At 42.7% G+C, this 12,596-nt stretch overlaps 1 protein-coding gene across 8 annotated transcripts in view; it reads right to left on the bottom strand.

The window, feature by feature from the left end:
- Nucleotides 1-5,019: 5,019 nt before the first annotated feature.
- PALM2AKAP2 (PALM2 and AKAP2 fusion) overlaps nucleotides 5,020-12,596 on the bottom strand; it is a 301,504-nt gene continuing 293,927 nt past the window's right edge. For all 8 annotated transcript variants that reach the window (XM_039870672.1, XM_039870670.1, XM_039870673.1 and 5 more), the window contains one exon: nucleotides 5,020-8,884. In XM_039870672.1, the coding sequence (XP_039726606.1) occupies nucleotides 8,877-8,884 (8 nt within the window). In that variant the 3' untranslated portion in view covers nucleotides 5,020-8,876. The remainder of the gene's footprint in view (nucleotides 8,885-12,596) is intronic.

The following is a 12,596-nucleotide window of genomic DNA, read 5'->3' as shown; positions in this document are numbered from 1 at the left end:
AGGTTTGTTTGCTATTGATTTAAGTCAGTGAGAAGGGAAGTTTGGGAGGTCAGAGTTCAGTCTTTGACTCTTCCTTTTACCACAGGTCACATCACCTGCAGCAAGTTATTCAAACTCTCTGAGTGTGTTTCCTCATTTATAAAAGAGATGATGCTAACAGTATGTACCTCAAAGGAGTGTCATAAGAATGAATGAAATAATCCACTGTACTCAGCACAGTGCATGGTGCAGAGCTAGCCCTTCATAACGATGGAGGGTTATTGGTAGAAGCATTCAGGTGTCTGCTGCCCTCTGGTGGCAATGGGCAGTTTTCCATCGAAATGTAAGTAAGTAACCTGCCACATTTGACCTGCGTATAGGATTGCAGAAGAGGAGGTTTTGCTTTGCGGTGTTTTTGGAGTAGCTACACGTAGATCTCAATGGAGTCCTGTCTTGTGCGAAGGGTAGGAAGCGCCCTCCGGATTCCCCAGGAAAGCTCATGGCTACGGAAACTCTTTTTACTTTAGGGACCACTGCCATCTACTGGCCGCCTTTCATACTTGCAGGCAAAGGTGGCCATCTTGAGTCAACAAAATACATTGAAATTAGTGAGAGGAACCCTCCATCTTACCGGATGAGATGCTTCTGTAGCCTTGTTAATCTTGAGAAGTTCCTGCCTAAATGTCTCCTTCAAGCTCCTAGCACCTTCTAACTTGCCACTGATGAGTTCTGAATCTTTCTGGCTTTTATTAAACATTTGGATCTTTCTCGCCCAGAAGACTACCACAACTTTATGGGTTCTACAGTAACAGGAGAAATTAAAAGCATGCTAAGACAGTACGCGTGATCCCCGGATGGCTCTGTTTAATAGGCAGGTGCGGAAACATTGCCTGACCTTGGAGCAGTTCTGTTCTCGCATTCCCAATGAGCTTCCCCAATTCCACTTGAAACCATCTGAACAAACCCCATTTTCATTTGCTCTTATATGCACGGAGCTTGACGCATGCTAAGCACTCAGTAAGTATTTCCTGACTGAATACAAAGCTCTAAAGAAAGTGAACTCGGAGCACATCTGCACCTGCCACTCACAAGCACTTTACACATAACTTATTTAATCCTCATGGCGACCCTGTTAAGTCAGAAATCTGATCTAGAATAAGCAAACGGTCAAAGGTTTCACCGAAAAAGTGATGGGCTCAACATCTGAGTGCCCTACCTGATCCCAAAGGCTGAGCACTTGTCAGAGAGACATTGCCACTAACAATGGAATTGCTGATGGATACAGGGAAATCGTCTGCAACACAGGCTCTGTTGTTTCACATATTTGGTCTTCCTGGCATCCCTTTCTGCACTTTCCTCTGTCACAGACCCTGGCAACAGGGATGGGCACATGACCTACACTGGTTTTTTTTTTGCTGTCGAGGACTGATGATGATCAGCTTGTCAGAATCCTGAATCCCTGATCGCTATCTGCTGCGATTGGTTCTTAAGAGCCACTCCAGGCAAATGAAGGCTCTTATTAGTGATGGCTTTAGCACTACATCTCTGGGTCATCCTGTGTGTCTTTTAATCATAGTAGCTTTGTTCTCTACCAGTTATTAAGTATTCGTGAGCTCTGTGAACCAGTTGTTTAGCTGTTAGTATCTTGAAATCAGCCGTTATAGGAATATTTATACCACGAAAATCGGCAAACGATTATCAGGACAAATAGAAAGAATGGCCATGGCTGCATCTGCCAGAAATCATACTGTGTCGTTTTTTGTCCATTTGAGCTCTTTCTCAGTAAGAGCATGCCTCCGGCACTCCCTTGTGGCTTGTTTATCCCTCAGTTAACCCTAAAGTTTTAACAACTGAATCTGCTGTCAGCCAGAGGCATGGAGGCCTCAGAGAGGGAGGAGAGCTGAGAGCGTAAGTGACAACTGCAGCTTTGCAAAGCCCCTCCCTCAATCACCAACTTGCTTTGTCTCCCAGGACCAGTGAGATGGGCCTGTTCAGCCCCTCAAGGCCTTTTATTCACTTCACTTCCATGTTGCCTCCAAGGACTTTCTGAAGTGGATCTGGTCATGAAGCAAACACATTTCTCCGTGAGATGCATTACTAGCGCCTGGGGAGCAGCTAAAACAAGACTCACATGTTCAAACCCATGTCTGAGTCTGATTGAGGGAAAATTCATCAGAATATCTAAGCACGAGGCTCAAGTGCCAGTGTATTTAAAAACCACCCAGATGACCCTAACGTGCAGTGGGTTTGAAACCAGGGCACAAGCACAAGATGAGAACGCTCGGTGCCCCCGGGGTCTAACTCAGACCAATTGAACGCAAACGCTGAAGCTCTCCAGGTGACTCATATGGAGTCAGAATTGAGACCTGCTGCTCTGGATCAAGTAAGAATTACTTCTTATTCTGCATCTTAACTCAAATTATGCAACCATGTTATTCAAACAAATTTACATTATTGAGTCTGATTTTGCTATCACCCTACACAACTATCCATTTTTCTGATAGTCAAACTAATCCTTTGGTTTTACCCTGAAATTAATGTCTGAACTTATAGAAATATTATCTTTACATTTTCTTCTTAACCTGCTCACCCCTGTCAGAGACACTTCACTTGCAAGTCTGAGTGGTCTGTTAGTTCTGCTTCTCCAAGACCGACTAGTGGTGCATCAATGTGCTGGGCAAACACACAAAAGCCCTCAATAAGTATTTAAAACGACCCAGAACCACATGTGACTGTATCTGTAGCTTATACATCATGCATCGATGCCCCAATTTTCAAACACAAGTGTTATTCCCCAACCCTATTCATTACTCACTTTCCAGACCAGCAATTCTCAGTGAGTTCCCTGGACCAGCAGCAGCAGCAGCAGCACCATCTCCAGGCTAGAAAGTTCTTGGGCTGCACCCAGACCTCCTGAATCAGAAACTCTGGGCCTGGGGCCCTCCAGAGGCACGTCGATGTTACCAGCTGATGGCTGCAGAGACAGAACATTGTCCAAACGGGAGGGTGGGAAGGGAGAGAGATTTGTCATTTTACTTCTCTAGGGCACCAGCAAATCCATTCCGAGTTGTTCAGAGCCCCACTGCCTGTGAACTCAGAACAAAGCATCTGGATAATTCTCCCATCAAGGTTCACTGACTCTGAGATGATTATATTTTAGAGACCCTTTTTTTTAAAGCTGTATTATTCAAATATCCTTCTTTCTCTGAGAAAAAGCATCCGAATGCTTGGGCAACATTTAGAAATTGCGTGTGGCATCTCCAGGTATTTCCTGAGGCCCCATCATTGGCCTTACTCTGATCTCGTACATTTAAAACCTTTTAAATTCTCCCTTTCAATTCCGCCTTTGTTCTCCGTGCCCCTAGCAGCCCAGTTCTGAATGTTGTGTGGGTTCTGTGTAGGGAGAGATATAGTCACCACCTCTTGTGGCTCAGGAATCCCATAATTAAAATGAGCAAGGCTCCGAAGTAACTTCATGGCCTCGTGTGTCCCACAAAGTAGTCTCTTTGCCACCAGCACAAAACAGGAGAGATGAACCAGGGGTAGTGGCCACGGCTCCCTCTCCCTCCCCACTGACGCTCTATGTCACAGATCAAAAAGTCTGCTTACCTGCCCTCTGCCTATTAGGGGTTAGTGCTTCACGTGCATGGTTTTGCAGGAAGAGCTTCCTCAGTAGGAATCCCCCTGAAATACCTTCTACTCCGACCATACTAGACCCCACGTCTTACTGCCCGGCTTTTCACAGCCTGGGTGCCCAGCAGTCCTGCCCACCAAATCTCAGTCCCGTGTACAGTGACTCACCTGGCTCTATCTAATGCCACCAGACGTTAGCAGTGATCGATGGAGAGAGGACCAGAACATCTGAAACTCTACTGCTCTTGGTTCTGCGGGGCAGCCCAGGACAGTATGGCTTCTTCCTTATTAGCCGTTGGGCTGGCGGCCACATGTTGATGTCCCTCTCAACCTAAGGCAGCGTGGCTTCCTGTCCCCTTTCCTTGGGCTCATTATTCTGGTTCACTTCTTTTGTTTGTTTTGGCTACAGCTTTATTGAGGAATGATTTACATATCATAAATTTACCCATTTTGAACGTAAAATTCCAGATTTTTAGTACCTGTAGAGTTGTGCGACCATGTTGATTCAATCTTAGAACATCTCAGAACATCCTAGAACATCCCCGTTTGCAGTCACCTCTGGTTCCTTTTAGGCAACAGGGATGCCTGGGCCATCTCCTCTCACCATCTCCTGGGGGAGCTCATCCCCAGGTAAAGAACTAGGGGAACTCGTTCAAATGAAGAAACTTCTTTGCTGCTCCTACCAGAACCCCTCTCCCCAAAGACTCGAGCCCCCATCCCAGCTTTGGCCTAGATCCATGAGAACACCCTCTTAGAGTACAGTGAGAGGAGGTGCTGTGAGGTCACCAGGCGCTCACACGCATCATCAGATCTACAGGACCTCGCATGTGAAGTCACCAATGTGTGTTTCTGCCAGGGACAGTAGGACCAATGGTAGAACGCAGGATTCCCATGTGGCTCGCAGGTTCGCATTTGCATTACTACATTCCCAGCACTTGTATTTGGCTCTCCTCTCAAAAATAGAGAATTTCAGATTTTAAGAGTGTACTAAGACCACTACGGGTCCATCGAGAAGCTCCCACCCCAAATGTCCTCCTGCTCTCCCTTCTGCCTCACCCTCCCTTGATGGTCTCCAGCTGTTTTGTTCCATATTTCAACCCCTCGCACTTACTTGCATCCTTGACCTTCTGTTTCCTGCTGAGGGTCTTCTTTCCAGCTGCCTCTTAAATGACAGCACTTGAATTTGAACCTGGGCATTCGGACTCAAGGAACGGCCTTAACCACGTTTCTATCCAGGGCATGGCAAAGGGGTCCTTGAGAACCTGTGTCCCACTGGCTAGTGAGGCTTGCTTGGTTCCACGTGTGCAAGAAGCAGGTTCTGCTACATAGAAGCAGAGGCCAAGGGCATTGGATGCCACTGGCTAATCAGTCTTCTGGCCTCCCTCCCAGCCAAACAAATAGCCACCATTTATAAAAACACAACACACACTGCGTTTTAATGAGAAAATAATTGTATACTTGCATTGAATGCCTCACAATCACTATAAAACCGAAGCAGAATAATGACATGTAAGTGGTTAACATACACAGGAGAGCCAGGTACAGAGTATTAATATTCAAACACAGTATTGCTTTTTTCCCCCCTCCTCCTCCAAAAAAAAAAAAAGTTATTTTGGTAAAGAGCAACACAAAATTAAAATTGGCAGCTCACTCACTGAATGCTTAAAATTCAGGAAATTGGTTCTGTCACTAAAACTGGATATATTCACCATCTCTAAACACTTAGGCTATTTTTTTCAATACATAGTGTAATTACATCTATTTTAGTTGAAAAAAATGTTTAATTATTTGTCTTCAGAGACAAGAGTCAACACTGTTTTAGTGTTCCTTGTTATGATTTTTAATATGTGCGTGTTGCGTATATATGTGGATACTGCTTCAATGTCACTTTCTAGGGTGGGCAGCATGCACGGGTGTAGAGAGAGAGGCAAAGAAATTGCATTGTGTCATCTGAGTACAACACAGCCTGGCCTCCAGCCACTGACAGACCCTGTTTCCATAATTTCTGGATGAGAAAGCCAAGGCATGTCAGTAGTTAATCAGCTCCGGAGGAAAGTGAACATCTATAAACACTGCAGAATGGAATACTTTCAGGAAAGCTTTTAACATCTACAGAATCTAAACATTAGTTATAGCTGAGATTAACAAGCTTGCGTGCTATTCAGGGGCGGGGACAAGCATCAGAGGCCAAGTTTCCCACAGGCCTCTTCCTCTCAATGGATTAGGCAGGAACAAACTTTCCTCCAGGGGTCTGTTGCATCTTCAGAAAGTTAAATAGGGGTTCGTTTGGGATCCCAGAGCCTAGCACAGTGCTATGTACAAAGCGGTGGCCCAATGTTTCTTAAATGAGTAAAAAAACTCAAGAGCACAGAGAAAATCTGGCTCTTCCAAGGGAACTGTCATTTACATGTTAATAGGATTATGAGTGAGTGGAGGGAGGAAATAGACAACAGTCATCTAAAAGGCAGTAGAAGGGAACAAGCAAACGTCATCGAGACGCAGGGGCCACAATTAAACAGCTATGTGACTGCAGGATGGTCAAGGAAACTCTGCATTTGATGCCTTATCTACACGGGGAGCGTGGACCAAGGGACTCCAGCTCTACAACTCTCTCTGAGGAATAAATGCCTCTGGTTCAATCAGCTGCAGTCAAAGACTGATTTGTCTGCCTCTAAAGCGATTCCAAGTTGTGTGGCCTCCCCCTCCTAAGTTTTCCTTCCAGTTGCAAATTCTCTTCTCAAACCTCAGTTTAAGGTGGGTATAAGGTCTCCTTCACAACAGAAAAACTTCAGCTTAAGTCCTGAGGATCGATTCCTCCTGTGAAAGATGGAGGAGTTTGTCTAGATCATGCAAAATATTCTTCCTGCTTGTCCCACTTTGCCTGTCTAATCTAACCCAGATCTCATTTTCCTGAGAATGTCTGTTTCCGTGCTAGCCTCCCCCACTAGAAAATAAATTCTTTGTAGCAGGAATCTTATTTGTTCGGTGTCCCCAATGGCTAGCACATTTTGTGGAAGATTCATTCAGAATATTCAGGTTAGGATGAACCACATTAAGATGACTCCAAATGCCCATATGCAGAATCTGGCTTCAAATTGCAGGTTCCCTTGGCAGTTTTAAAGGATCCTTGTAAATTATCAGACAGTTCCATTATTACTTTGTGCCCACCACTTGTCTGTGAATAAACTTTCCTCTAAAGTCAACACTAGTCTAATAAAAGAAGCGAAATAATGTACATAACACCTACATACAGATTTTGTGGAATTGCTACGTGTCAGAATAACATATTAGAGCTTATGACACAAAAATATAAAAACAAATGAAATTAAGTGAGGTCTGACTTAATTATTGCTTTTTTTCAAACCACAGTTTTAAAACAAAAGGCCCCAAAAAAAAAAAAAAAAAAAGAGGTGGTCAGGTTTTTCTCGTGGCCAGAATTGGAAATTTTCTCATCCAGAAATTTAGGGCACCCAATTATTGAATACCCTTATTATATTGCTTTGAATGATAGAAAGACTAAAGCTGGCATCCTCTAGAGTATACTTACTAAGTATGAATACAAAGCATGAGAATAAATATGATACTTTCCTAAATGTCAAATTACAAAACCGCTCAAAATTCTGCCATTGCGACTCATGCAAATACCATGTTAGATCAATTTAATATTACAAATACTGCATCAGTTCGGTGCCTCTATATCCCTTTTCATAAAAAAGAAATTCTCACTCACTCCTGACGCTGGCTAACAGCTTTGGAGGAAAATAACTGTACACCCTTGTCCCATGATCATTCTAGAATCTTAATACACACACACACACACACACGCACACACACGCACATGCACGAATGCACACACCCTTACTCATGAGCATACACACTTTACAAAACAAAGTTAAGTGTGCACACGCGCACGCACACACACACACACACGCACCATCTTTAGGATTTGCAGCTGATTCCAAGCCTGCATTTAAATTTCTATCCTACATTTTTCTCTGTATGATCCTGAAAAACACTGGTTGCTCAGCAAAAATATCTCTTACTTCCTTATTTTCCCACTTTCTCCCTCCCTTCGTCTCTCTATACCTTCATGACCTTTCTTTAATGTTTCATTTCTGATTGAGCCAAAATAATCTCTCATTCTTCCTGCCATCCCTAAGGTCCGCTTTATCATATAAAATATAAACCCCTTTTTATTTCTTGTCACCTACCTCTCTAAGGCAGAGTTATCCTTTTTCTCAATTATTGCCACTCTAAAAACACCCCTACCCTCTTGAACCAGGCTGTTCAATGTGTACAGGTTTTATACATGTATATATTCCCCCATCCCATCATAAAAATAGTTGTTGCCCACTAAATATAGTTCTCATATGAAGAAACATAATCGTGAAAATGCGTTCTCATAAACTGCAGATCAGTCAGTATTAGAAGCAGACGAGACCCTAAAGCTAAAATAATCCATTTGGTTTGGCTTCCTCCCCCCGCCTCAACCTCCTAATGTAGAATAGATTGTGTTTGCAACATGAAGATACATTTTCTTAAAAATATCGATTTTATGTATTGCGATCATTAATTGCTCCCAATTAAAAACAATTCACTGTAAGAGAAATGGAATCGTAATTGCCTCTTCCCGGCAAATACAGAGAGAAGCATTATTCATTTTATGGTTGCCGGAGTACATGGAGTTAACCCATCACCTCGGATGCTATGAGAAGGGGTGGGAAACCAGCACGGAGAAATAAATACCCTACGCCGTGTAGATCGCACCAGCTCGGGCTCTGCTGGTCTCTGAACGGCCTCATCACCAATGTTTTTCCTCACCACCCGGCCAGGCTGGTCTCAGTTCTGCCTGGAGCAACCATGTTGATTTGCTTATAATTTCTTTGTCCTTTTTGATCAGTTGTGGATTGGTCCAAATCCAGGTGAGTCTTTGAGTCACAAAAAAAAAAAAAAAAAAAATCCTTTCTCTGTTGACTCCAGGGTGTTAGGAGTTTGGTGTGTGGACTTTTCACGTGATGTGTCATCATGGTAGATTGCAGCCTCTGGTCTACATAAGGATTGCTGAGTTTGTTTGCACTTTAATAAATGTTCCATTAAAATGCTCTGATGTGTTGATTGCTTGGTTTCTTGGTAACCCAAGCACCAATGAAGCTTCCTGGATGGAAGAAGTTTGCTATTCAGTGTCCTCTTCCTCCTGGTTGGCATAGATCCCTGCCTCCCAGCGCAAGGCCAGCGCGCTCTTTCTTCGATTAACCCGAGTGGCCTCAAGGACCTGAAGAGAGAGGGACAAAATCAAGCCGAGTTCATGGATGTTAATTGTATATACAAACCAGCTTTTTCGTTTCCTTCCTCCTTTCCCTCTCTCTACAGCATCTAATGAGAGGGGAAAGTAATAAAGTGCTTGGCACGTCTAGGAGGTAGGGGAGACATGGACATAAAAGAGAGGCAGAAGGTTCTGAGTGTGTATTCATCTCATAGCCACAGTTTGCTATATGACCTATAGGTTTCAACACAGAACGATTTAATTTTCCTGAAATGTTCTGCAAGTTTCTTTGAATGAGCCTTGACTCTGCATCAGGTTTTTTGATGTCGACATGCTGCAGATCGGCGCCATCTGGTGGAAGTGTTCTGTCTTTGCACCATCAATTATGCTAGAGGTTAGCCACACGTGGCTACCGAGCCCTTGGGATAGGGCTAAGGTGGTGGAGAAACTAAGTATTTAATTTTAATTTAAATATTCCCATGGAACCAAGTGACAGCACACTACCGATTGTCGTAGTCACTTTGTAAACAAGCAAACCAGAAAATAATGCCAAACAACTGGACCAGTGTGGCTTCAATTCATCAGGCTTTGTACATCTACATATAAATTATGATCATATATTTATAACATGAGAGTACAATTTGGTATAATCAAACTGCAAAGAATCATTAAATGAAAAAGAAAATAGCTTTTCAGGACAATGAAAAGCAATCTGAGCATTCTGATGCAACTTCAGGGCTATTGATGCTAATAAGTGAAATGAAACGTGGCAACCTTAAAGGCAAAGAGGCTGGCCATCATCAGGGTAGGGCTTCCCTTCCCCCAGCTCTCTGGAATAATCTACGGGCTCCTGAGGGGAAACTTCAGCCAATCTGTTCCAGCTTTAGTCTGAACAAGATGAGATCCAGATGAATAACATTTAAGTTTGCCAGCACATAAGAAATGGCTCAATTTCACGACACTCCACCAAAAGCAAGCCCATGCATGCCAGCCAATTAAATTATGGTGGCATTAGCTTAGGATGTGAAGTTTCTGGTTTTAAAGACAAGTCCAGCAGAGCCAATACTGATTGATTATCCAAACTGCAATGAAGGTTTTGCTTATTCTAAGAATAATCATTTTGGCAAGAGACAGTGATGCTGGCAACTCTAGAGAAGAAAGGAGATGAACGTAACAGGAAGTGGTGGGAGCCCAAGCATAAGCAAATTCTGGGGTCCATCTCAGCCTGAGTCTGTGCACCTCTGACAAATGAATGAACTTCTTAGAGTTTCGGTGTGCTTTCCTCTGGGAAGTCTTCCCCAGTCCTGCCAGCAGGGTCAGCTGGACCTGACATGTAGGAGACGGTCATGTCTCCTGAATAAACGTTTATCATGAAGCACATAAGCCATGCCATACAGTGTTTCATGTGTAAGCGTATCACTGTCACTCAATATCTAAGAATAGGAAATCGGCAGGAAAGAAGCGTGCTTCCAAATCTGGTAAAGTTCTAAATACAGAATCACCTGGTCACTGCATGGTAATATGGTACCGAGAAGCAGTGCTGGGCCAGAATTATAAGTCCTGAGCTTTATTTGCAGTTCTGTCCCTGGGGTATGCTGCTGTTGTTCACGGCATCTTGAGCCTCAACTTTCTTTATCTGTCAAATGGACACAACGCCACCTGCCCTACTTCATAGGTTTTCTCAGGAGGCAATGCAGACTCCGAAGTCCAGGCAGGTCTAGGTTTAAATCCTAGTGACTATGTGACCTTGGGAAAGGTTACCCCTGTGTCTCATTCCCTTTCCATGTAAGATTGGAATAATATAAACTACAGTACAGAGTTAGCCTGGGGAATAAATGGGGCAACATATAGAATGCATTTAGCATAGTACCCAGTGTCTAGTATATTCTCAAACAATAATTACATCTGTCATCAGGTGACAGGGCTTTATAAACTATCAAGTGGTATTCAAATATAAGGCGTTTTTTATAAGGAGCTCTACAATGTGTAAAACGGCCATCTGTTCACCTTGCAGATTATAGATACAAACTGGAAAATATACCTAAAAGCTAAAAATATATCTAAGGTTCTGAAAACCACTATTAGACATTGAGAAAGGCGCATGGAATGATATTCTCCATATTCATTTTATCCCTCATAGAACAAAATTACTGATAATCATCAGCTCAGATCTATGGTTAACTGTAATTACTTTGCTAAATAGAAAGATTTTCAAAATATCTTGCGCTACAGGTTAGCGCAACCAATTTGAAGAATAATTTGTAATATGTAGTGAATGCAAGGATATGTAAGCCCTATAACTAGTACTTCTTACTTCTAGATACATAGAGAAATTCTCCCATAGGTGCTCAAAGAAATATGTATAATAACATTCATTGAAGCATTGTTTGTAATGAAATAATTTTTTTCGAAAAAAGGAAACACCCTACATATTCGCATCACTAGGAGGATGAAGAAACAGTGACGTGTTCATTCGATGGAATACTATAAAAAGTGACCCAGAGCTGTAAGTATCAACATGGACACATTGAAAAACAGTGCAGGCAAAATAAAGCAAGGAATGGAACATACTACAATGTATTATCTACAGAAAGTTCTAAAACATGCAAAACCAGAACACATTGTTTACGTATATAAACATTTGTAGTATAAAAACATGCATGAAATTGATGAACACCAAACTCAAGGACAGTTACCTCTCAGGAGAGAGAGAAATGAGAACTGGGAGAAGTAACAGGAGGGCTTGAGTCGTGTTTGCAGTATCAATTTCCTTCTAAAATTTTAAGCTAATATTATGAAACAATTAAGAATAGACAAAGCTGGATAGATGGGCTCTATGACTTCATCATGTCACGTTATTTGGAACATGTGAACGCCGGCTCCATGACATCGGGGACTTTGTTTTGTGGACTGCTCTATTCCCAGAATCTAGAAAAGGACCCGATGCATAGTAGGTGCTCAGTAAAGTGTTAACTGAGCAAATGAGTAAATCATTCTCTCTACAATTCTGTAAATTTGAAATAATTCTTTTAAAGTAAAAATACAATGTTAGAGAAATAAAAATATGAAAAACACTGCTTTCTCACAGCAAAAAAAAAATAAAAGAGAGAGAGAGAGATAAAAATATGAAAAGAATACGGGACAGTAAAAAACACTGTGTTTTTTCTCAGCACAGGCTTGTGAAATCTGTGTAAAAGGAAGTTGTAGGGGAAAGATGGGGACTTTGCAAGATTCAGTGCTTTAAGGAGCTTCACAAACAAAAATATCGATTTAGAAGTTGGGTAAAAGCGGGGCTGGGATGGTTCATGTTTGGAATAACTTATCCCAAAGCTATAAGCATGGCGCTCTTTAAACGAAAGACTTGGTCCTCTTGAGCTGCATTGTTTTCCACCGGGCCAGGGTATATTTGCTATCAGTGCCTGAAGAAACTAAAAAAATCCATTGGTTGTGCCCTTGAGACCAAACACCTTCCAGATCTATGAGCAGGGCAAGCTCTTCTCCAATCCCACCACACAGCACAGCACAGCACAGCACAGCACAGTGGGGTGTATCACTGTTGCGTGTACGCCAACACTTCAAGGCAGTGCCCCACTTCAGAAAAGGCAGGGAAAAAAGAAACACAGAGACGAACTGTTTTCTTGCCCTTCTCATTCAACGCATCGGGAAATGGCAAACCACAACGGCATGCACCTGGGCCAGGCATGCAGGACGAGAAGACAAA

Source organism: Pteropus medius, unplaced genomic scaffold, assembly GCF_902729225.1.
Source record: "Pteropus medius unplaced genomic scaffold, Ma_sr-lr_union100, whole genome shotgun sequence".
Taxonomy (NCBI): domain Eukaryota; kingdom Metazoa; phylum Chordata; class Mammalia; order Chiroptera; family Pteropodidae; genus Pteropus; species Pteropus medius.
The sequence above is the reverse complement of the archived record's forward strand: the minus strand, read 5'-3'. Positions and strand labels throughout refer to the sequence as shown.